The 26,822-nt window shown below is 36.5% G+C and overlaps 1 protein-coding gene across 1 annotated transcript in view; it reads left to right on the top strand.

The window, feature by feature from the left end:
- Nucleotides 1-26,822, top strand: part of TMEFF2 (transmembrane protein with EGF like and two follistatin like domains 2) — a 230,449-nt gene that overhangs the window by 161,349 nt on the left and 42,278 nt on the right. Inside the window, exons 6-7 of the mRNA XM_053665145.1 lie at nucleotides 19,098-19,246; nucleotides 19,944-20,003. Coding sequence (XP_053521120.1) covers nucleotides 19,098-19,246; nucleotides 19,944-20,003 — 209 coding nt within the window. The remainder of the gene's footprint in view (nucleotides 1-19,097; nucleotides 19,247-19,943; nucleotides 20,004-26,822) is intronic.

The raw sequence follows: 26,822 nt of genomic DNA, 5'->3' as shown, positions 1-26,822 counted from the left end.
CCTCTCTCTCTAAATATAAATAAAAATAAAATCTTTTTAAATAAATAAGTAAAATAAAAAGTACAGTGTAGGACTTTTGCTAATAGTTGATAAATTACATTTGTGATAATATGGGCATTAAGCACACTAAACTTCTCTGGGTTAATTGTAAGGTATATTCTTTAGGGTACATCTCGGTTCTCATTTTTTATTTTTGTCACTGATGGTAACTCTCAACTTATATTACATTTACTTTTAATTATATTTTATTGATTATACTATTATAGTTGTCCTAATTTTTCCCCTTTGCAACCCCTCCACCCAGCATCCCCAGTCCCTCAAGCAATTCCCCCACCATCGTTCATGTCCATGGGCCATGTGTGTAAGTTCTTTGGCTACTCCATTTCCTATACTGTATTTTTCATCCCCATGACTATTCTATAACTACTTGTTTCTACTCCTTAATCCCCTCACCTCTTCACCCATTCTCCCCACCCTGCCTCCCATCTGGCAACCATCAAAATGCTCTCTGTATCTATGATTTTGTCTTTTTTTTCTTGTTTGCTTAATTTGGTTTATAGATTCAATTGTTCATGGATTTGTATTTATTGCCATTTTGTTGTTCATAGTTCTGATCTTTTCCTTAAATAAGTTTCTTTAACATTTCATATAATAATGGTTTGTTGAAAATTAACTCTTTTAGTTTTTCTGGTCTGAGAAGCTCTTTATCTGCCCTTTGATTGGAAATAATAACTTTTCTGGGTAGAGCAATCTTGGTTGTAGATCCCTGCTTTTCATGACTTTGAATATTTCTTGCCAACCCCTTCTAGCCTGAAAAGTTTCTTTTGAGAAATCAGCTTATAGTCTTGTGGGAACTCCCCTGCAGGTAACTAACTGCTTTTCTCTTGCTGCTTTTAAGATTCTCTCTTTATGTTTAACCTTTGACATTTTAATTAAGATGTGTCTGGGAGTGGGCCTCTTTGCATCCATCTTGTTTATAACTATCAATGTCTATTTTCTTCAACAAATTGAAGATTTTTTTCACTATTTTTTCAAATAGATTTCCAATTTCTGGCTCTTTTTTTTTCTCCTCCAGTACCCCTATGATGCAAATGTTGGATTTCTTGAAGTTGTCCCTGAGGCTCACTCAGGCCAGTTGTTGCTTGTTTGGTAGGATTTAGGAAGTTGTAAAACATAAGCCAATACCAGCTATTTATATGGAAAAGCAGCTTGTGTGGGCCTGTAAGTTAGGTGAGGCAGAGTCACTGAGGATCTCCAAGGTGGGTCAAACCATGTTAGCCAGGTTGATGGAGTCTCAGATATAGTACCCACTTGCCAGCTTTGTGGGAGGAGGGTTTGGAAAAGGAACAATGGCCTCTGCTCACCTTGATACCAAACACTTCGGTTTCTCCCTGTACACCACTGGTACCTTTCAAGCTGTTATGCTAGTGCTGGAGCTCAAAGGGAGTGAGTCTAAGTGAGTCCTGTGTGGTTTCTTTAAGCGGAACTGCTTGGGGCTCCAGCAGTTTCTTCCACGGACTCAATCACTGCTGGTTTTCACAGCCAGAAGTTGTGGGGACTTATATTCCTGTTCTTGGAAGCCTGGGCTGGGAGCCTGGTGTGGGGCTGGTGCTCCTCACTCCTGAGATATCCCTCCTGAATTTTTATCCACCACATGTGGTCTGTCTCCACCCTTTGTACCAATCTGGATGGAGGTAGTTTCTTTAATTCCGTAGTAGTCAGACTTCCATTCAACTTGATTTCTGAGGGTCTGAATGATGGTTGTTCTATATTTTATTTATAATTTTGATGTGGTTGTGCAACGAGTCAAGCCATATCTGCCTATGCTTCCATCTTGACTGGAAGTCTCACAGCTATAATTTTTAGATTTTATTTCTATAAATCATTTTTGTAGATAAAACTTTGTATAGAAACATGTACTCCAATCCCTAACATGAACTAACCACCACCTTACCAGCATGCTATCTGCCCATGCCTGGGCACAGCATATGTATCAGGAAGAAAAAAGAGCATCTGTGCCTCAGAAATCATGTTAAGCAGAAGGAGATATTACTGTCTCTGAATTTGCTTGCTTTATTAGAAATGTTTATTACATTAAAAATCCCGTGCTTAGTAGTCTCCAATCCAAAAATTCAAAAGCTTTCACTCCAAAATAGTTATGTAATATTTAAAATGCTTTCTGATTTTAATTCATGATTTAGTAATAATTTCATGTAATATAAGCAATAAGTTAATATACAATTTCCCCTTGTTTTTAAATTTTGGAACTTACCGGAAGCACTTTCTACCAGTACAGGCCCAAGTTTATTTAGTTTTCAGTAGCTGCTGCTCCACATTTAAAATGAAATAGATCTGTTGATACAAGTATCATTAGAAGTCAGATCAGAATGATTAAATGATCAAATTTCTTAAATTAGACACTTACTAAATTACCTAAAGATGAAGAAACTGGTTGATTGGTAAAGGCTTACAGCAGAGAGTAACCTTCAATCATTTTCTCCCTCTGCAGAAAACACTGACTCATACTTTGAAGGATAAGTGACCTTAAGGATAGCAATAACAAGGTTGGCACGAATTTAACAATTATTAAAAGAAACAAGGCTGTTGGAGTTTTAGCTCTGAATAAGAAGATTCTGACTAATAGGGAGTCTAAGTGACTTTGAACATCACAATGAAAAAAAGTAAAATTATATATAATATGTTTGTTTATTTATGTTTAAATTAAATTTATTGGGGTAACAGTGGTTAATAAAATTGTAAAAGTTTCAAGTGCACAATTCAATGATACAAGGGGCCCCAAAATAACTAGAATTTGTTTACTAAAAACTTGTATATTTATTCTTATATGTTTAAACTTCAGTCATCTTCAAAGCACTCTCCATCTGATGCAACACACCTATTGATATTTTTTTCACTCTCAACAGGTTTTGAATTTGTTGATTTTGATGCCTTTTAGGATGCCTGCCATTTTTTAATTTGTTTCACCTTTTCCACATCAGTAAAATGCTTCCCCTTGTGGACTTTTTTTTCTTCTGGATAAACAAAATAAAAAGTCACTCGGGGTGAGAACAGGGAGGGTGGAGCATGGGGGGTCGTGCTATTTTTGGTCAAAAACTGCTGAGTACTCAGTGAGGTAGAGGCAGGTGCACTTGTAAATCACCCCTCATGAAATGGCAAACACACTGAAAGACTCTTCAAAAAAAATTCACTGAAGCTGAGCACAGCCTCACACAACGCCATTGGTACACTGATACAGATGGGTTCCCAGAACACTCACTTAGTGAGGGAAGCCGGTACTATCAGGGCCCCACTCTCCAAAAAATAGTTCCAGTTTCGGGGGATCTCTACCTCATATATCATCTGTATATTGCACTGTGTGCCCACACCAAAAGTCAAATCTCTTTCTATCACCATAATTGACTCTCTTTACCCTTAATATCTTACCATCTCCTTCCCTCTGGTAACCAGCAAGCTATGAGGGTTTTTTTGTTTGTTTTCTTGTTTGTTCATTTGTTGCTTTCAGTTTCATATCTCACATTTGAGTGAAATTATATGGTTCTTACTGTTTTCTATCTGACTTATTTCACTTAGCAGAATACTGGATCTTGAGAATAATATGATATGGCATGTACTGAAGTGGAGAAAGCAGGCAATTTAAAAATCAGCCCTGGCTGGTGTGGCTCAGTGGATTGAGTGCTGACCTGCTAACCAAAGGGTCACTAGTTGGATTCCCAGTCAGGTCACGTGCCTGGATTGTGGGCCAGGTCCCTATTTGGGGGCATGTGAGAGGCAACCACACATTGATGTTTCTTGCTCTCTCTTCCTTCTTCCCTCCCCCTCTCTCTAAAAATAAATAAATAAAATCTTACAATACAAAAAAAATTAAGTATGTCCACGGCCAGTTAGTTTAGTTGGTTAGAGTGTCATTCCCATCTGCCAAAGTTGCAAATTTGATCCTAGGTCTGGCAACATACAAGAAATCAACCAGTAAATGCATAAATAAGTGGAACACCTAGTCAGTGTTTCCCTCTCTCTCTGTCTCTCTCCTCCCCTCTAAAATCAATAAAAAAGTTAAAAATCAAGTATGCAATACAATGTCAGGATTTAGACATGGACATGTGTTAATTTTGACAGGTAGTCAGGGAAGTCTTCTCTGAAAAGATCACCTTTGAGTCTTGCAAATATCTGGTTTGAGGAAATAACTTTCCAGGACATGGAAGTAGCAAGTAAAAACTCCTGGTGGCAGAGGAATATACGGTGTGTCCAGAGAGCAGTGAAAAAAGCTCAGTAATTCTGGGTCATGGAAAGAGTAGGAAAAATTGTTAAAGAAATGGAATTGCAGAGGTCACCATAGGCCAGATCATGTATGTCCTCACAAACCATTGTAAAAACTATAGATTTTATTCTAAGGTCCATGGGAAGCCTTTGCTGGGTTTTGAGCAAGGCAATGATTTGGTCTTGTTTGCATTTTAAAATCATCACTCTAGCTGTGCTATGAACAACCTTAGGGAGGAAGAATGGGGACAGGGAAAACAATTCAGAGGCTCTTTCATTTCCCTGGTGATTTATAGAAAAAAATATATATGTGTGTTTATCTTTAAGCAACTTTTGATCCTAGCATTTTAATGCCTTAATTCTGAATTAGCCCCTACATTTTCTTTCATCTATATAGAGTTTTTAAATTATACACACCTTTACTAATTTTTGTATTCTTGTCATTCCAGTTCTTTTCCCCAGTACAATATTTTTAATCTCTTATGATCCGAAATACTCTCCGATCTGTGAACATAAATAGGAAGCTAAAATCATCCCGGTATTTTCTAGATAAAAATATACAGGGATGTGGCAAAAGTAGGTTTATAGGTGTGAGTATGCAAAACACAACATTGAATCTTGTATTATTATTTAAATTTTGTATTATTTTTCATACAAACAACTGTACACCTACTTTTGCCCCACCCTGTATTTGTAATTCTATTGTTACTTTTTATTAGAACTTTACATTTAAAAAGTAATTTTTTATATTAAAAAAATCCCACATCATAGAAGAGACCAACCATGTGTTTAGGACTAGCATTTTCTGAGGGAAAATATGAGCTTAAATTCCAGTGCCTGCTGAAGGGGCCCTGACTGCTACAACATCTGGATGAGCAATGAAAGCATCCTGTATGGGTTTTGGCTTCGGTCCCATCGGTGTCTTGATATGTATATGACAGAGATCTCAGCAAGCTGCAAGTCTGCTGCCTGAAAACTGTCAGACTTTGGTAGAGCACATATGAATCAGAAAGACATGGAGTACCTGCTATTCAGAGGCAAATGAGAGTTTTTACCCAGTGATTTTTAAATTGTAGTCAACTATAGTAGGGGTGTCAAGCTCACTTCTACCAGGGGCCGCATCAGAGCCACCTTCAAAGGGCCGAATGTAACGTTAGGACTGTATCAGTGTAACTAACTGCTTCTTAAAAGTTAAGCAAGAGCTGTGCCCATGGATAGAAACAAAATGGAGGGTGGGATTCGGCCCACAGGCCTTGTGTTTGCCACCTGTGAACTATAGGCTCATTTATTTAAGCAAAATTTTCTTATTTAAAATGGAAGGACAGATAAAGTGCTTCTCAGATAAGATCAAATTCAAGGAGTTCATCATCACCAAGCCCTTATTATATGAAATGTTAAAGGGACTTATCTAAGAAAAAGAAGTTAAAGAAACATGAACAGTGAAAGGACAACAAACTCACAGTTATTAACAACCACACCTAAAACGAAAGCAAACTAAAAGGACAGCTAGATTAGGAGTGCAAACATAGAAATGAAGATCTCAAGGAGGGTTAGCAACAGGGGAGTGGGAGGAGGAGAAGGGGGAGAAGGTACAGAAAATAAGTAGCATAGACGGTAGATAGAAAATAGATGGGGGGCAAGAATAGCATGGGAAATATAGAATCTAAAGGACTTGAGACACATGGTCATAAACTAAAGGGGGGTAATGGTGGGGACGAGGGGTAGGGTGGAGGGGAATAAAGGGGGAATAGAACAACTGTAACAGCATAATCAATAAAAAAATAAAAAATAAATTTAAAAAAAATAAAAAATAAACAACAAAAAAACACAAAAACAACAACAACAACAAAAAATTTCTTATTTTTATGTGCCCATTGATACTGTGGCACTTAAAAGTAATTATTTTGAAAAAAAGATATGCGATAAGAAATACTATTTTGAATGCAAAGAAATTATAATTTAGTTTGCTTAAGATAGAAGGCTGGCAATTTATGAAATCAGTGATTTGTATTGGTGAGGATAAATCGGATTCCTAATATGCACTTTATGTAATATGTACTCGTAAAAAAGTTAAAATAATAAAAGTATTGCCAGGTTTCAGGTAATAATGTAGGATAACTCTAGTGTTTGTTATAGCCAATAGCTTATTGGTTTTATTAAAATATTTTTTTCTTTTACAAGTAATTCAGAACACTCTTTTAAAAACCATATTGTGTCCCTGTGATGGTCACTTACTATGACTAAAAAAAAGCCCACGTTTGATTAGGCAGCTGGAAGAGTCCTCTGAGAAGAGGCCAAGAGCAGGACAGTTTTGCACAGCCATGCTTAAGAATAGCAATGTAGACATTTTAATTAAAATAAAAAGAACAGCACCATTAACAAATAACTCTAGCATGAAAAATTAAAGAAGAACAAAAAGAATGCAAAGTGACTTTATGCATATGCTATAGACATTTATCTAAGATCTCTAAATTCTGTTTGCTTCTAATATGTTCGAAAGTACAAGTAGGTTTATCTCTCATTTCATTTACATTGTCTCTGCATTTAAATACATTTATATCATCTTTATAGACAATACATTAATTTTTCCTACATTATTATCAAGAATTTTGATTCTATTTTCTAAATGATAAGCTTCTATGCCAGGAGATGAGCTCCGTAAACAGCAAGGAATATTTTTCCTACATACTTAGATTGTATATTGACTTAAATATTTGGAGAGAATGAAGGTAGTAAAGAAAGAAATATGAAGAAGTGAAGGACAAAGGTAGCAAGGGCTAGGGAAAGTGTAGGAGTGAAACGCACTTATTTTTAACATTTTTCAGTACATTGATATTCTCAGATTTTGTAACATTTTGTAAGAATTTATAATATTTCTGGAAAACCAAATAACAAATGACTTTTTATTTTAAAAGTTATGCAGAATAAAATGTAGTAAAACTTACATGACAATGCCAAATATCTCATCTTTAAAATACAGCACACTGAAGATGTTATCTGTGAACAGTTTCTTTCTTTCTTATCCAAAAAAATGAGAAACATTAGTCTTCTTGTACTTCCAAACATGGAAGAAAAAACTCAACTTATAGATTTTAGATAAATATACATGACACATAGTTCCTTTATCTACATTGAGGCAGAGCTTATTTGTAGTTCATCAATTAGGTGAAGGTGGAAAGGTAATATAGTTATGTCTAACCTGGAATGGACAAGACCAATTTAGTACAAGATGAAGAATAAACTCCATGAGCAAGAGAAACAAGAGAACCTGCTCATCGAGTATTACCTGAAGTTGTTTCCATTTGTTCTTTACTTATACCCTCAGATAACCTTTTGAGGTAAGACTTATTTTCTACATTTTATAGTTGCATCAGGTAACTTGCAAAATTAGAGTTGTAACTCTGGTCTATGATTTATTCAAATAAGCATTTATTAGGTATAGATAATGGGCTGAAGCCCTAATTACAAGATCTACAGGCCCATGTTCTTCCCACTAAACTCTAGAGACAGGTAACACAGGACAGAATGAAAAACACGCGAGTAGGGCTCCAGATGATAAAATAGCAAGCAGCCTAGTGGAAGTGGAGGGAGCATTAGCCCCAAAGGAAGCATTCTCAGATGACAAAGAGCATGATCGGAGCTCCAGATCATGGGGAATCAATGAGTAATTCAGTGATTGGAAGGACACTAAGGGAATGTTGAAGTATCTAGCACAATCCTCGTTCATCTGTTTGTTCATTCAGCTATTATGTGTAAAATGTCAACTGTGTGCAAAGCACTGTGCCAAGGATCTCGGAGGGCAGCGGAGCTTGCCCAGCCCATGTAGTGGAGGGGCTTTAGCAGAGAAGGGGCAACAAAAACTGTAAGGGTGGTAGGAAGACAATGATGGGCCGGATAAATAGAAGGAATTAGTAACATGAGTTTAAGGAAACAAAATGTCAGAAATTTAGAGCTGACCACTCTAGACATCTTACTGGAGCAGCCTGTCCTTCCAGAGGTCTAGCAGCCAGAGAGGGAGAGTTCCCACACCAGCCCGAGTTCTGGCTCCTGGAACGGAGTTCTTTCAATGACCTAGCTGACTTCCAGGAGCTGCTATGGCTCTGCATCCCAAATGGGACACACACAATGTCATTTCTAACATGAAACACTAGACAAGAGCTTTTGAGTTATTGGGTATTTTTTAAATGAACACATAGAAGTCAATAGGGGAAAGAGAATAAGCAATGATATTGCTTAGGGAGCTCTCTTCAGTGGAGTAAAGACTTCAGAAATCTCTTGGTACAAGTCACCACAGAAACCACCTGCTAGGATTCTCCTCCTTAAATGCTAGTTCACACATCACATCCTTCGTAACTCCTTTCTAGACTTTGCCAGTAGAAGCTATTATTCCTCCTCACTGCTCTCACAACACACTGACCATGCCAACAGAACCCATCTCTGATGACACTGCTTTATGGATACTTGTTTTTCTCATTTCACTGTGTTCTCTGTTGCCAGCTGGGATCACATGGGCCATCCTGTTGTCTCTGATGTTTAGCCCAAATATCTGGCACCTAATAAGTATGTGGTGCTTATGGAATTAAATTAATTAAGTGGAATTTGTGATAAACAAAAATGCATGCACTTAGGGATGGAGAAAAAGGGTGGGGTGCCTCTGCCAGTCATCACTGCGGGCCTCCAAGAGGACCTTATGGGAGCTCACAGCAGGGAGGCAGTCACACATCCTTTCCCTTCTTACCTTAATATTTCTCCTCGTTAAAAAAGCTTAATATTTTTTAGAATGTTCTGAAGCAGCCTTAATTCAAGGCAAAATGTTCAAACATTTCTACGTGAAAGCCTTTGTCCCATGGGTTTTGGAACAGCTCCCGATTATTTCTGGCCAACAGCGCTGCTGTATAGCTGTGTTTCAGAGCAATCAGAACACACCAGCAATACTGCAGGAAGTCAGTGTTGCTTTGGGCCAGTAAACTAAATGCCACCATGTGTTTGCAAGTTTAGCATTTCAGTGGGTGAACAAGTAAGAGGAGGAGAGAGAGAGAGAAAGAGAGGAAAGATTCCTTTCATATGATAAACTCTGCTTGAAAGTCATTTTTCTACAGGCATAGGTTGAATCTTAGTTATTTATGACAAAATGTTTTATTCCACTGGAATTTCTCTGCATACATGTTATTTTTTCAAATTTGGTTTAATTAATTTAGAAATGAATTATCCAGATCTAAATCAATGCAAAATATATTCACCAAGCTTGGTAATATAATCATTCAAAGCAAATTGTCAAATCTAGTACTTTTATTTTAAATCATATTTTGGAACGATCAAATATGATATAATACTTGTGCATCTACCACCTCATTTTAACAAATACAAACACTTCGCCCTGTTTGCTTTTGTTATGTTTCTTAAGAAAGTTATCCGGATAATAAAATTCATAATAGCATGTTATAATGTATTAAATATTATTTTAAATGCAAATTTAAATTCAGTCAACCCTAAAATTAGTAAGTAAAACATAAAAGATTATGTAATGGTAAAGAGAGACTATTTGGTACAACTTCGGTGCTTTATTTTTATGCCCAGTTACAATAGCATGCACTTTTGTTGACATCAGTCTGGAAAAAGCATGTCACAAAAACACTGAGAGTTAATTTCATGAGGAAATGTTACAAGTATACAAATGTTATCTTATTTTCCTACCTTTATATTAGAAGAGCAATAAAACTGATTAAAATTTGTGGGGCAGATTTTTTGTTATGCCCATGCACCACACCCATCATTCACTCACCACACACACACACACACACACACACACACACACTCTTACACCCACTGCTTATCTTCAACCTCTCTGAGAGCCAAGGAATAAAGGAAAACATATTAGGTCTTGAGCTGGCAATATCTTAAAAAGGAGGTACGCCAGATCATCAAGTGAGACTACCTTTTTCTTCTGAGAAGAATTATCATAAATATCTTTATAGAAAAATAAAAATTAAGCAAATCAAAGCCACCTGAACAATGTATTGGACAATCTCATTTTCAAACTAGCAATTTTTCCAAGGGTGTGATATTAAATTGCAGCTTTGTGGAAAATCTAGACTGCAGTGATATTTATACATATTTCTTCCTAAAAGTTCTGTCAAGTGAAAGCATACCGGAGGGCCAGTATGTAAAAGATGAACATGAAGGTGCCCGGCTGGCTGAAGTGGGCATGGCAATCCCGCAGCCAGGCCCAGGGGGAAGTAGTGAAACACTCACTGCCTGTGACCGACAGAAGGAAGGCGTGAGAATTTACTGGACCACATTATTCAAATGCGATTCCCCCTCAAAATTTCATTGTATTGTTTTTCATGCTGTCTGACTTTGTTGTGTATTAAGACCCATCTAGTCAGAGGGACCACACTTCTTAGTAATCACAGTCACCCTTGGTTATTGAATATGCTTTCCAGCTTAATGAGCAAGAGCATACACATGATGCTAATGAGGGATTTTTGCCTCAAGATACTTTTAAAAATGTATATGAGGATGAAGGATTGTTTACTTTGATTATTTTAAGATGTAAATGCAGCTGCTTCAAAAAGGAAAAAAATAATCCTGAAAAAATGCAACCACGATACATGAAAATGGATCGCAAGTGAAAAAACTTGCTTCAACTGCATCACATATACTGAGGAGGGGCCGCCTTGGAGGGAGCCTTGTTTGCTGTCTAAGGCAGTGAGCCTTGTTTGCCATCTAAAAGTACCTGCTGCCACAGTAGTCTTAAATCAGTCCTGGAAGCAGGCAGGGTATGTATGCATCAATACAAGGAATCGTTCTCTTTAAACTGCAGCCAAGGGTACTGACATGATATTGGGATATAACCCTGTTTGCCTCCATCTCAAAGGAAAAAAATTATTTCAGGCAGGAGAGGAAAGCATGCCTTCCTGAGTCCCACATACAGCTGCCTCCCAGGCCTGCCTGGTCTTCTCATCACTTTCAGATTTGGAACACAACGCAGATCAGGAGAAAAGCAGGAAAGGGTAGAGCAGGAAGTGCATGATAGTGACATTTTTTTCTTAGCAGCTGGCTTTAATATGCCTTAAGTATCAAGTCACTAAGCCCTATTGATTCTTCTTCTCTTTCTTAGTGTGAATGCCTCCCTCCTGGGCTTTACTTGCTAGTCCCCCTAGGTGATGGCAGGAGCCTGATGACTAGTCCCTCTGCCCGCACTGCACTTCAAGCTTAATCTTCCTAAAGCACCCCTTTCATCATGTTGACCTTCTCATCTCCCAGTGCTCCAAAAGCTTTCAGGACTGCCCATTGCCTCGAAGGTAAAGGCTGCTCCTTGAACGGGAGTTGAGCCCTTTATAATTTGTCTAGAATGTTGTATTCCACTACTTTTGATGAGGAGAGCTGATTCCAATCAGACTGATCTATTCGCGGTCCGCCACCACTCCGCGCTCTGTCTGCCTCCACACATCTCCCCATGTCATTCACTTCACCAGGATTCTTTTAAGTCCTACCCACCTTTTCTCCCTATCTTGTGAGCATAAACCTGAGAGTCTTGCAGAGGAGCTAAGTGCCTGGCACAGGGGAGCCCCTCCACAGCTTCAACTCCTTTCTCACCACTCTATCTTCATTTTATTTGGTGAATCAGTTTGGTCAACTGCTCTGAGTGATGATTTCGAATCAGTGCATTTAATCACCTGCCCCTGTCACCACACAGAGACCGCCTGTAACATGTGGAGGAAAGCATTTCAATGCATGACACGAAAGCATATAGGTTAAACAAGAACATTAAACTCCTTAAAATGGAATGAAAGAGAGAGGAAAAGGGTGTGGCTGGAGCCAAAATGGCTGAGATTTCTCTGTAGATTGTGCAAGCTATCTACCTGGGAAAGAGCCATGGAACTTGCTTAAAATGCTGATTTCTTAGTCCTACTCCAGACTTCTTGCATTGGAATCTATCATGGTAAGTCTTACACACAATACATTTGGAAAATCTGCTTCTCAGAGGGTGATAAAATGTTGACTACAATTACAACTAGCCACAGCTGCACACCAGAATCACCTGTAGCATTTTTGACACCTGCAGTCCCCTCGGCCTCACTCCAGAGATCCTGAGTGAGAGTCTCTGGGTGGGATCCAAGGTGGGAATATTCCACAGAGGTTTGGATCTGCATCCAGGACTGGAAACCAGTAAGCCAGAAGTTATTAATGATAAGTGTTGAGTGGGTAATTACAACTTCTCAGAAAATTTGCTAAACAACTTATACTTCTAATCCCTACACTTCTGAGCTAGTATCTCCTTTTTCACAGGTTTGGGGAAGTTAAGTAGCTAGTCCAAGGCCATACAGCTAGAATATGATCAAGCCTCAACTAAACAGAGAGGTCTGATACCAAATTCCAAGCTCTGGTCACGTTTCCCATCCACCTTTATTAGTACATTAAACTTTATTTCAATATCTGACCATCAGCATCTTGCCCAGGAATTGTTCTCCCTGTTCAGTATGTGATTCCGTCTTTGAAAGCTCCGGCACTGCCCAGGGGAAGGGCTTTCTCAACTCCGTTTCCCTTCATGGAGACACAACTGAGTAGCTATTTGTTGTATTAGGCTTTTCTGCAGTATTCCTGAGAACTTTCTATTTAATAAGCCAAGTTTTGCTTTACCTTCTTATAAAGAAATAGATATTAATGACAACTAAGCTTTTTCCAGGTATAAGATAAACCCGATCCCCCTTGGAAAGCCTCACTGCAGTCCTGGGTAATATGTCTGCAGAAGAGTATCGTTCCTTCGAAGTTTCAAAACTAAAAGGGTTGCCCTTCTTAAATACATATATATGCATATATATATATATACACACACATATATATGCATATATATATATACACACATATATATATATGCATGCCCAAATTCACATATGTCACCTGACTAAAACTATAGTAAACTTACTAGTCTTACCTCTCAGTCAATGCTCTTATACACTTTGTAAAGATATTTTAAGATTTCAGTGGATTTTCACATCTCATTTTATCCCTCACAACTCACAGTTATTCTTGAATCATCATTACTTTATAGTTAAAATACTTATAATTGAGTTCCATGAAAAGGAGAGATATGAGAGTTAATACGTAAACGGAATCTGAAATTTTCACAAGGGTCTTGGATGAAAGGCACACACTGTTTTTACAGTTCTCAATGTAACGCAGCTCACCCGCTACAGCTCTGGTGGAGCACGGGCAGCAGCTCTGCTCTCCCTTCCTGGCCGGGCCAGAAGGGGTCTTCCTTATACCGCAGAGACAGGCTCAAGGCAAACAAACCAGTCAAGGTTGCAAATGAGCCAGAAAGCCCACCTCCCTGCAGGGCAACCAGGGGCTTTAACACTGATTAGAAATGTTGTACGGTCAGAATTCAGAATGGACACCTAGTCAAGGACCTTGGGAAGGAATAAGTGACAGGCACGTTTAATGGACAGAACAAAATCTACTGAGATTAGAGGACAGCCACAAACCAGACACATGACTAAGTAATTTGTTACCTGGCAGTGTTAGTTAGCATCTTCACCCTCTGGCACATGATGAGGCCTTCCTAAATACACAGCAAAAGCTTACTTTACTCATTGCACAACATCCTTAAAAGAGCCATTTTAAGAGAGGCAGGAAATTAAATTATATCAAGCCCCCTCAAAACTATTCATAAGGTAATTATAAATATATGTGATTTGTCTTAGACACCATCTTCTACTTCCTATAATTTAGGTTTTTCACTCCATCAAGTACTCTTTCAAAATTATTAAATGTTTCTTTTCTTTTTTACAATTTAGAAAGCTAAGGTTTTCAGTCAATTAATTTTTTGAAGGGTTTCAGAGGATTGTATTTCCACGTAGAGATCTCTAAAATTATTATTTTTAAGAAAGGCTATTCTTTTTCTTCATATCCTAGAAAAAAGAAATGTATGCAATTGCAGTGCCAAAATGTCAAAAGACTGAGATAGGTTGAAATAAAGAAGAAAAGAAAATGCCAAAAAAAAACCCAACCCTAAAGGCATCCATGCAGTCCTTAGCCTAACAAATCCTTGACTCACACAAAATACTTGTGACATGCTGTAATTAACTAGTTACTCCTCTCAGAATGAATAATAATGCAATTATATGCCAAAGGCAGTGAAGAAAGGATAGTGTCTGTTTTTTTAAAAATCCTGCCTTTCATTTCCTTACAGAAAAATAAGAACAACGAAAACACTGGATCAATTTACATAATTAATCCCAGGTGACCTGCAGTCTCCCCATCACACTATATGATAATTCTGTCGCCTTCTTATCAGACCCTTATATTTCTACTGGTTTGAAGTAGCAATAAACTGAATTATTGCCATGTTTAAATTATATCGGTTCCCCAACACTGCACCCAAATACCTTACAATTAAAGTAATAGCTTGGCAAACATCTTTTCACAATTGAATTTCAAGGCCACGGAAGCCACTAGGGGGCTACTGTTGTTTCCTTTGTGTAGACACAAATAAAAGGAGGAAGGTGAACCTTAGTTCCTCAAGGGCCTTCTTCTTCCTTAGAGAAGCCATGTGCCAAGTCGCACAAAGTTAGGTGAGAGTTTATAGGAACACATGACTGGCTCACTCTCGTGTGTTAAGGTCTAGATCAATGACCATTGTCATTAACTCCCACCAGCCCATCCTGTCATTCTCTCAGTGACTCATTCAGTAAGCATTTACTGAAAACTTGCAATGACACACTGTATGAGGTGCCAGGAATTCAATGGTGAGAAGGATGCAAAAAAGTAAAGATACAAACTAGTCAATAGGCACATTAGCGATGCAGTAAATGCCAGAGTCCACTTTTCCACACACATACACAATTCATTCACTCATATAAACGCACAAACCCCTCTGCCCCATGAATATAGAGTTCTAAAAATTCCAGACTCTTTAAAAGTTCTGAAGCAGAGACTTGGAAAGATTTAATGCTAAGACTTTCCAATTTTGTAATTTCAGTAGACTCGGTTTGGGTGTGTGTTTCTGTGCATGTGTGATCTGTCTAAATGTGTGCTTTTATGTGGAGCCAACTTTATATAGGGTTTTGTGAAGGATAAAATATTCTGAACAATTGATGCTTTAAATTGTCAGATTATTCACTCTAACACCAGGCATTAGCTCAGAATATCTTTGAATGAATATTCACTGTGGTACAAAAAAGACCAAATCATTTGTTTGGGAAGACAGAGACTAAAAGTCAATGGGATTTAAATTTATAACTAACATCATAATAAATATTCCAAGAGTAGATATAGTTTTTATTTTTCAAGTCCTATTTATCCAAATATTTCTCTAATTAGTTAATAGTATGAATTTTGGTCTGTCTTGATTTTCCCTTATACTGAACAATATTTAAAACAGTACAGGCTCTGGCATCAAACCACCTGGTTTTGAAACTGGGTTCTTCCTGTACAATATGTGTGACTCGATTTTCTTATCTCTTAGATAGAGGTCATAATTGTAGCTACCTCAGAGAGACAGAAAGGTGAGAAGAGTAATAACATATAAAGCATAAAGCAGTGAGACCGACACTATCCTTAAGTAAGCTAGTATCATTATCATTATGTTCATATTCAGTTGAATATTTATTTGCTTTCAAGGAGGACACTTAACATTTGTCAAGAAAATTACTTAGCTACCATATGTCTGTTTTATGGCAGTATAGTAATGACAATTTATATTTTTATGCTTTCTTTAGGAATATAGAATAATATTGCTGTATTCATTTATTCCATTCATTCTTCTGTTGGCCATGTACTTATTGAAAGTTAAGTGTGTGCAAGCGAGGTATTAAGTGGGTCAGGGAACACAAAACATAATTTAGCCATTACCAAGAGATGTCAAGATGAACTAAGAGTTTCAGAAAATGTCTCTGGAATTCTGCATTGTTTTAAAACTAATTAAGCTTAACACACTTAGATACAAAAATTACAGTAAATAGTGATTATATAATCAGAGTTCACTGGTCTAACATAAATGTGGAAATGGCAGGTCCTTGGTAAACCTGTCACAGTAGGTACCTTTCCCAAGATACATAGTTTTCAAGCTATTTTGGCAAATTGTTGAAACTCCTTCCACTTATTCAAAGAAAGAAAAGCATGTTCCATAGACTTCCAGTTTCCAATAGTTGATGAAATTCATAAGCAGAAAATTTTTATTGTACTGCTGTATTTGTTTATTATATGCAGGGCCACAGAAGCAGGAGGAAAGAGGGAGATATAATGATAGCACGCAGCAGAGAAAAAGATAAATATCCATGCTTTTATAAGGCATGTCATGACTGTACCTTACTTTCACCTCAAGAAATCAAGGTCCTCCTTTTGAGATGAGAAGAAAAATGCCAACTGTGTCTATGCTTTTTTCTTAGCAATTCCCCAAAGAATTTATTTGAGGCAGCAAGAATCAGGGATTTCCAAAGGCAAAACAAACACAGGAGAAAGCCCTGAATGAACAGTGCTAGGAAATGAAAGGGAAGAAGATGCCAGCAGCAGAAACTCTGTGAGACTAAAATCAGATCAAATTTTTTAAAAAGTAGCCAACTGGAAAAGAAATATCTTATCAGGAGTAAGATATCCCAAACAATTGTGTTAATTTGGTGCTATGGCTTAATCAAGTGAATTTTTCACTGAAACATTGAATCTAGCCAATTCACTTGAACCAAATTTTCTCTTTCTATTTCTATTCTCGTTTTACCATTTTGTTATGATATCAGATGGATTTCTGAACTGCCAGTCATTTTTTGTCAAGAATATGTATGGTGTACATCACTGATTTTTTTTTGGACTTAATGTTCAGATACCTGCAGCCCTTGATGTCTTACATAATCTAGTGATAAAAGAGAGAACACAGCTTTCTCTCTGTTCTGGCTGCTGCTCACTGATCATTATTTTTCTGTCTTTCATGGAGATGGCCCCTAGAGTCCAACACAACAGTCAAAACCTAAACTGGCTTGAAGATAAATGGAAAGACTTTTTAAAAAATGTCAGTCTCCTCCTCTCTTTATTTACTACAAATGGTTCAGGAAAACAAGCCTGATCTACAAAGTCACCTCTTTAGATCCACTGTGAAAAAGACCAAAAGCTCTTTGAACGTGTGGGCAGCTCCTGATCTCGGATTTTGTAGATGCCAAGAATCAGCCTAGGAAGCAACGTCGTGATGCCAGTAGCTGTCAGCACAGGGCAACATCCCACCAGAGTAGGAACACCACTCCTCAGTGACTCAGGCATTTAGATCTTCTAGGTTGCTGTCTGTCCTGGCTATCCCTTCCTAAATAGGTAAAAGTAAAAATAACCAAGCGCTCCTAAAGCAATTCTCTTACCAAAAAAAAGCACATTAGCACATTTTCTGTCAGCCTTTTTAACACTGATTTAGATCATTCCGATACAGATGGTCTATAGGACTGTTCTCTGAGAAGCACTGGTGTGTAGACAAACCCTCTCTCAACCAACAAACAGACTAGTGATTCCCAAGACGTGAGACTGATGTCAACTGACTACTGGAGAATACACAATTCTAGGCTTTATCTCCACATTTTCCAGAGCCCCAAAATCTGGCAAAGGATTACTATAAAGTTTTCCAAGAAACTCTAATACACATTCCACTACAAGAGGAAAGGGATTATATTTTATTTTGACACATCCGTAGGGAGTCCTCATTCCACAATTTACTAGCTCTCTGACCTTATATAACATCATGGGTCTGTAAAATGGTGGCTGTGATGAATAAATGAAGCCATGCATATTAAGAACCCAGCAAGTAGTATGCAGCTGATTAATGATATTATTACAGTACATGCCCAGCTCTACCTAAGTCAAATGTGTCGTTCACCACTTTGAGAAGCATAAATACAATACAACTACTAATAAAAATATAAAATATGAGTTTATATTCTGTCAGTAAATACTTATAGACAACACAATATTCTGAGTAAAAAGTATATCGTAAAACATGGAATTATAAGAACATTAAAAAATCATTAAAAGTTTGCTTAAAATGTCTAATTTTTCTACTACAGGTGACCTAATTCTCCTTAATTCACCAAATTTTCACTTATACTAAGAAACATACTAAAATCATGAGTGATAATTAATTTATTATTTAAAACTGAAGTAGAAAAATAATAATATATCTGGGAAAGAGGCCATGGAATAGGCTTCAAGGGACTCTTGAAACCCCTACAATATTATGCAGTTGTTTATATGAGTTTGGGTATTTCTGAGAAAAGATTTACAATTTTCATTTGACTCTCAAAGGGTTTGGTGGCCCACCCAAAATGTTAAGGACCACTGAAGATTCTCATTCAGCACATTTTATGCTCATCCTTGTGTGTGCTGAGGAAATTTAAATTCTGATTACGTTCCAAGTAGTCTCCATGTTTGCTTTCCATTCAGTATCCTCTGCATCATTTTCCTCGGGCTTTCTCCATTCAAATATCCTGAGGAAAAAACTAACAAAGTAAGATTTTGCTTTGGGAAAGTGCAAAGCAGCGTTTCATGGCTGCTTCAGCCTATTCTCATTCTGCAGGTATCAGCATGGAAGTTCATGTATGTGCTTTCAGTGTTCCAGGGGCAGCGACTAACTGATGATGATTTGCTGAGTTTTCCATTTTTATTTTTTTCCATTGCTCAGTCATTTGAATTATCAGTGTATCTTTTTATTTCAGGTAGAAAAGTGAAGGAGACAATTCAGTTTTGCCAACTTGCATTTTGCCAACCTAGCAATTCTTCCACTTTTCGTTTTATTTATAATGTGGTAACAACACTATTGATGTCACATTTTTATTTCTCTCTTTCTTCAGGTGTGTGTGCAACATTGATTGTTCTCAAACCAACTTCAATCCCCTCTGTGCTTCTGATGGGAAATCTTATGATAATGCGTGTCAAATCAAAGAAGCATCGTGTCAGAAACAGGAGAAAATTGAAGTCATGTCGTTGGGTCGATGTCAAGGTAATGTTCATACTAAAATGCATTTCAAAGAATGTTTTTAGTCTTTGTGTAGAAATGAAGAGTGAAGATAACTTATTAGGCAGCTGTTGCAGTTCTGATTTATAATGGATAGTATAGTCTACTGTAGCATTTGTGTTGATTATAGGAGCTTGAGGGCCTATCAGCAGTGGTCCATGTCATTTTCTATATAATGGGACTGTATCTTCACACTGCCATAAAGACAGAAGCTAATATTCAGATGATAACAGGCATTCTCATTGCAAAGGGAAAAAAAGAAAATTAAATTGATTTTAGCAAAAAAACCTACAGATTTATTAGACAATCTTGAAACGAAAAGTAAGCCACACCATTTTATGTACTAATTCAATATATTATATCAAATATATATATTTTAAAGCAGGGTATACCAGAACGTTCTACTTTGTTTTTTGTTCAGAAACATGTTGTTGACTTTGGACTTGTTAATTTTTATCCAACTTAGTTATAATTATAACCTTCTCCTTCTTCTAAACTTTAGAAAACTGGTATCATTCTGTTATTCACTCTCAAGCTAAATCTGCCTTTGTACAAAGATTGCTTAGACGTATAGTTGTAAAAATTTCTTAATTGAAATGAAAATAATGTTGGAGAATAATATGTTAGATATTATATGTTAAAAAATAGCTCATCAGTCTTTACTGTTAATTTTTTGACACAGATAATACAACTACAACTACTAAATCTGAAGATGGGCATTATGCAAGAACAAATTATGCAGGTACATAGTATTTTCTATTACAAAATATGAGCACTTCTATGATACGGTTCTGAGAGTCACTGTTTACCACGGACCCTGAGTTAAACTGTCCAAGCCTTCTGACATGTGCTAAGTCTCTCTGGCTTCGTCCAGTCTTTCCGTAGGCAAGAGTGAATTCTGTAAAGAAAATAAGACACATTTTTTTTTGCCAGAGTTAAAGCAATTGTCAAAAGTGTCAGTAAGATGCAATTAACTTGTTTTGACAATGCAAATGGTACAAATGACAAAACATTTATCAAATTAATGGGCATCAGTGGAAATTAATGCAATTTTTGTCAGTATATTGTAATAAATGCAAATGTTCTTGCTTGAATTTTTATAACCGTCAACAATAAAAATGTTTTTTAGTCTCTAAAGAAGCTGGACAGAAAAGACAGCTATAAATAGTAATACAGGCTTTCTCTGTTTAGATGGAAAGTTAAAAAGGTCTGTATAAATGATTTTTTTAAAATGACAAATTTCCTTCATTTATTTAGTAAGTAAAATGTATTTTCTGACACATGCAAAATTACAAAGAATTCTATATAAAAATGTACATTTTATTTAGCAATTATAGGATATTATTTTGAGGAATATTTCTACCTAATATAATTTCCCTGGAATATGAAATACTTTATATTATGCAAATGGGATTTTAAGAGATACTTGAATTTTATGCAGAATTTAGGATAAAAAATATAAAAATGCAATCATTGATGTTGTTTACGATATATAGTTTTTTTATGGAGTTTACCATTTAGCTATTAAGCGTTTGTAACTGCATTTATGGCTAACACTTAATTGAAGATAATTGCTTCTTATCTTTCAAAATATGTACTAGCACTCATTCCTTTTGAAACTGCATTTCCTTTAACAATATTTCTAATATTATATTTATATACAAAGTAAATCTTGATGAAATTGAAAAAAATTAGTCAATCAGATGTTTTATTTGTAGATACTGTAGCCCTCTTAGAATTTGGAAATAATAAAATAACTCTTTTATTTTTTCATTTTTATTATAATGTTTTTCAACATATAAATAAAACTTTTCATGCGATAGAAGCCTAGAATAGCATGGGCAATGATACATGGAAAAACAGTACTTGTACTATTGTATAGCTGTTCCCAAAGGGTTCAGGAGAGATATTAATAGGTGTCCCTTGAAAAGAATAATTCATATTCAACACTTTGGGGAAGAGCACAGATAAATAAATATTTTTTATTATGGGGAATTTCTAACCTTCACAAAACACACAAACGTAGAGTGGATAGCGCAATGCAGCTACCTGTGCTTGTCACTCAAACTCAGTAACATCAACACGTGGCTGACCTATCCTCTTCCTCGCCATCATCCTTTCTTCCCCACTTTCGAACTATGTGGAAATGAATGCCAGAATTGCATCATTTCATTCACAAATGCTTTCAGCTTGCATCTTTAAAAGATCGACCCCTTTTTAAAACAACCTTACAATGTCATCATCAAACCTAATATAATGATGAATACACCTTAATAATACATAGCTTTATTCAATATTATTTGATGAACAGCACACTTTTTGTGTGTGGTGAGTTTTACAGTACTAGTGTTCCTAAGAACACACTATAGAATATGCTGATCTATAAGAAAATATTAAAAGATAATAGAAATTCAAGTTCTGAAGCTAATGATACATATTTATACTTTAAAAGAAATCAGATTTAAATTCTATACCTTTATTATATGCAATACCTGTATCTTTTTTAATTTTTTTAATTTATTTTTAGAGAGAGGGAAAAGTAGTGAACAAGAGAGGGAGAGTAACGTGGATGTATGAGAAACATCAGTCGCTTCCCTCTCACACCTGGCAGAGAATCAAATCAGCACCCGTTGGTGTGCAGGGCAATGCACAACCCGCTCAGCTACACTGCTCAGCTACACCCGCTCAGCTAACTAATCACACTGCCAATAACCGTACCTTGGCAGTGTGATTAGTTACTACCTAGCACATTTTCCTGTGGCCTGAAATATTTCTAGGTTTCCTAAGGACCTTATTTCCGTTCAAAGAGTAGCTTACTAATTGTGCTTAAAGTATTTTCATGCCCATTTTGCAAACTAATTCATTTGGGGGAAATGTTTGAAAATTTAACATTCTATGAATATTTCTCCATTGAACTATCCATCATTGGACTCACAGGGAAATCAAACCTCTTCCTGATAATCTTGTCCTTGTAACAAAGAATTCTTCCTGTTGATCACAATCACTACGTAAATATGTGTGTTTTGGGGGGTTAAATTTTTGTTCCAAAAAAAATCATATTTGAGTTTGGTTTCAAACAATCTCTGATCATCAGTGTCAGTGCTTTTAATCAACATTATTTTGTACCATATCACTTTATTAAACATGAAAATGAAAGAGAATTTGTTTTTAAATACTTCCAAATGAAAACTGTTCAAAGTCTTCTAGTTTGACATGAGATGTATGTAGTAAATCCTAAAGAAAACCTTTTAAGATAAAAATAAGTTTAAAAACACCTCTTAGTTGAAATCTAAATTTAAGACAGGAATGAAGATAAGGACAATTGAAGCTTGCAATTCCTAATTAAACATTGACTGCATACTTAACAATTTTCCTTGAATTTAATTTAGATGTGTTTAGCTTTCTTGGTGATCGTATTAAAATACAATGTATCACTCTTTTCAGACATGATTAAAATAATATTCATGTTCCTCAGCATATCCAAGTTCCCAACAGTATTTGCATTTTTCTGAATTTTGGAACACAAACTTCAGAAAAATTGAAAAGAGCCAACTAGAAACTCAGTATGCCACGTGCTCTCAATTTATTTTTTATCCCTTATGCTTCCACTTAAAATGTGAGTGCTCACTTTTTCTAAATAAATTTTACCAAGACCTAGAATAAAAATAAGTTACATGAAGACTAAATAAGTGACCATGAATTACAGTCCATCAGTAAAAAAAAACCCACTGGAGGCTAACTAGGTGAGAAAGCACTAACCACGGAACAAGTCCTTCCCATGTCTGTCTCACGTGCTCAGAACTCCCCGAGGAGAGAAAACAGGAACTGAGTGACTCACGTTCCTAGAAGTTTGCTGTGTGCTCATGGCTCATTTAATGTCAGTCACTTCCCTTGTTAGACGAAACGTTCGTGAACTCTCCCACCAGAGGGGAGTGCTGATCTTAACACACTCTTGTTTTTTCCTTATATGTCATTAATACTAGAGGTTTAAAACTTTTAGCAACACCCCACACACAATTCTTTTTTTTCAAGCCCACCTTAAAGCTATTCATACAGGAACACGCATTTCCAATTACAAAAAAAAAGTGGAAATAAACTTCAAAGAAAGCCTACCTCTTCAGTAGGCTCTTATTTATAATATCATTTAAAAAGAGGTTGCAGTAGGGACCAGCAGGGGCTGATTAAAAAAAGAAAGAGTAAAAGGGGAAAATAAGGGAGCCATGCCTCCAACAGAATACCAAGGTGGAATAGAATTGTGATTCCACAATTCTCACAGGCACGTAACTGCAGTTGACACCAGGAAGACAAAGAATTTGCCAATCATCCTTTCAAGCAGTACTTTCTGGTTGAGTCTGACTTGGATCTATATCCCACCCTCTCTCCTTGAATGAAACCCAAGGCATGTGTGAGTCCTGAATAGGAGCTTTGGATGTCGTTGTTTCATGGCACAATGACAGGATCCCTGTCTGATAGGCTAAACAGGCCACTGAATATTACTCTCTTCATCAGTCTAAACTTTGGGCTTAGACTTAGGTCTTTCTCTTCACTTGCAGAAAGGTTTAGAGGACACAGTTTCATAAAACCACAAAACTAGGGCTTTGGGGATTTTCATTTTTAATATTAAACTTTCTTTCTGGAAGTTTTAAAATAGCAAATGTTTTATATGCCTTGAATATGCCGCCTCATGTAATGAAACAAGGTGAAGTTCAGTTGTTTCGTTTTTCATCATCTGGTATACGTATTTTCTGATTGTGTTGTTCTTCTGTCTAAAAGTCTCGTCATGCTTCAGAAATGTGGAACATATTTCTCCAGTGCAAATGTATTTAATTTCATAAGTTGTTAGAGAAAAAAACATGAGGTTAAATGATTTTGTCTTTTATCATCTAGAAAATAAAATGTATTTTCTTTCATAACATACTATACCTCTTTTCAAAGGGATTTTCAGTGGCTTATAATTAAAACATATTCAATAAGTTTAACGAGGAACTAAAAACATTAAAAAAAACCAGAACTGTTGAGGGAAATAAGTATATCATAACATAGACTATTACAGTTACTGCATTTAGCCCTAAGCTTTCTTGCAATCAATGTAAAAAGACAAATTATGCTTGAATCAATTTATTCAGAAAATATACAGTCCCTGTTATATGCCCTCCACTGCCCTGGCTTCTCAAAGGTGTGCACATTAACCTAGATCTCTATGAAAATGAAACTTAGGTTGTCCTTGTCTGATAAAAATCAGTAATCAGTTCAGAGACCAAAAACAAAGTTTCTCTAGTGCTAAATTCTAAAAGAAATATTTAGCTCGGGTTGGTATAGCTCAGTGGCTTGAGCGCGGGCCTGCGAACTAGAGGATCGTGGTTCGATTCCCAGTCAGGGCACATGCCTGAGTTGCAGGCAAGTTCCCAGCAGGGGACACACGAGAGGCAACCATACACTGATATTTCTCTCCTGTCCTTCCCTTCCTCTCTATTTATCTAAAGATAAATAAATAAAATCTTAAAAAAACAAGAAATATTTAGCATAGATCTTTTTGTATGGCATCACTGGAAAACATAGATAGAATGTATATTTCTGATAGTGATTTTTATAAAATGTGCCAAGAAGCTTTTCATATGGCTGGAGCTTTTCAAATCAATATTTGATAATATTTTATAACATAGCTTTAAAATATGTATAACTCAATGATACTATTTCTATGACAGACTAAAGTAATGAGTTATATTTACGTATATTTCCAAATTGGAAAAAATAAGTAAATAAGACAGAATCCTGAGAGAAATGGCTGTGAGGGGACCTTAGCTTCCTCATATATCAGGAAGATGCACCAGGTTTAACAGGAACTGGATGACAGAACAATCAGAAAGCCTAAATAAAGATAAAAATTATTTTAGATTATACATGTATGGGGAAAAAGGAATTTCCCTTGTTTTTACCAGATGTCAATGAGAAAAGTAAGCCCTGAGTCATCTCCCACCTTGGGAGGGAACCAGGGTCCACCTAGCTCTGAGGGTAGGTAGGTACAGGCAAGCAGAGAATCCATGTCGGCTCATTGCTCATTACAGTGTGGCTGTTGGTCATTTCTTGTAACATTTAGGAGGATTCATTTTTAGGAAATGTTCTTTTTAGAAACCCCTTCCTTATCTTTAAGGAATAACTTAATGATTAAGTTAAGGTCCAAAACATGGAAGAAAGCAATCAGAAATACACATTTAAGCTAAATTCTATCAATCCCATTATTATTCCATCAACCCATTTTTTTCCACACTAAGAGGAAACTGACATCTTGAAAGGGTATTGAGATAGTCTCGGTGAATTGTTATAGTAACTCGTTCTCTGCAAACACCACTGCAGTGCACAAAGGCTTTTTTCATATATTGTCTCCTTCAATTTTGACAACAGAAATGTGAGGGAAATATAATATGCATTTGACAGGCAAGAAATTAAGGTTCAGGAAGATTAAATAAAAAGACTACAGGACAGAGCTAAGGTTCAAACCATCACTGCTAATTCCATATCCCAGCAAAGTGGGAATGGTGAGACATCAGGGAAGAGGTGTCACTACGGAACATTCGCAGGGGCTTTGGGACTCACTCTGCACCTCTCGAGTTCAGACTCGAAAAGATCCACATGATGTCTACATTGTTGTGAGATGCTCCAAAGAGTTACTCTTCTCTTTGAACGTATGTCAGTATCTTATAAGCATCCTAAAAGTACTATGTTGTTTGGTTTAAAAATTATCCTGTTCTGGTTTCTATTTCCCCACATAGACAAGAGAAGCCAAAGAGAACAGTGTGTGCTACCAAGTAAATTCTACATTAATAGAAACTGTGGGTGATACTTTGCAGTTTTATAAAAATCCACTCACATTACCTTATTCACTCTAATATCAATCCAATGAAACAGGGTTGCAAATATGGGGGAAATAAAAATGAGACTAAAAAAAGTTAAGTGGTGGGCCAGGAACTGGATGCAGTATTTTGATATATTGACCACCCACCCATGCAAATAAGGCACTTGGTTGATTCGTCTGCTCTATGCCTGTATTTCTCTTCCATTATACATACACAGACATGAATATCAAGTGGTTATGTATCATATTTATAACATGAATTAATTCAGTCATGTGGCAAAATATGCATTTTAAATGGAGGCTTTTTCCATTTGCTCATGAGCACAAGGAACACTTCACTGAAAAACATGTTATATTGAGGCCAATAATTTGATCTGTAGGAAATAAATAAATAGTGGCAAACCCAGGCAGCAGCTTGTAGCACAAATATTGGTAGCAACAGTGAAATAAATAAAAATGTTTGCCCAGGCTATTACAGTGCCACCAGACTAGCCTAGAACATTTAAGCTCAAGAAATGAATTAAGATGTCACGATTTCTGAGGGAAAGTGTCTCGATTCAAGTATTTTCCCCTCTGGGATCACATTAGAGTGCTACAAAATTCATAAAGCTTTCTATGAACTCTAACTCACAATTTTTCCTGGTCTCTTGAACTTCTCGTGCTTTCATTGTTTTCCCTATAAAATCATGTAGCCACTCATCTGTAATA

Source organism: Artibeus jamaicensis, unplaced genomic scaffold, assembly GCF_021234435.1.
Source record: "Artibeus jamaicensis isolate MK-2021 breed Jamaican fruit bat unplaced genomic scaffold, CSHL_Jam_final contig_391, whole genome shotgun sequence".
NCBI classification, from domain to species: domain Eukaryota; kingdom Metazoa; phylum Chordata; class Mammalia; order Chiroptera; family Phyllostomidae; genus Artibeus; species Artibeus jamaicensis.
This window is presented reverse-complemented; position numbering and strand designations above follow the sequence as displayed.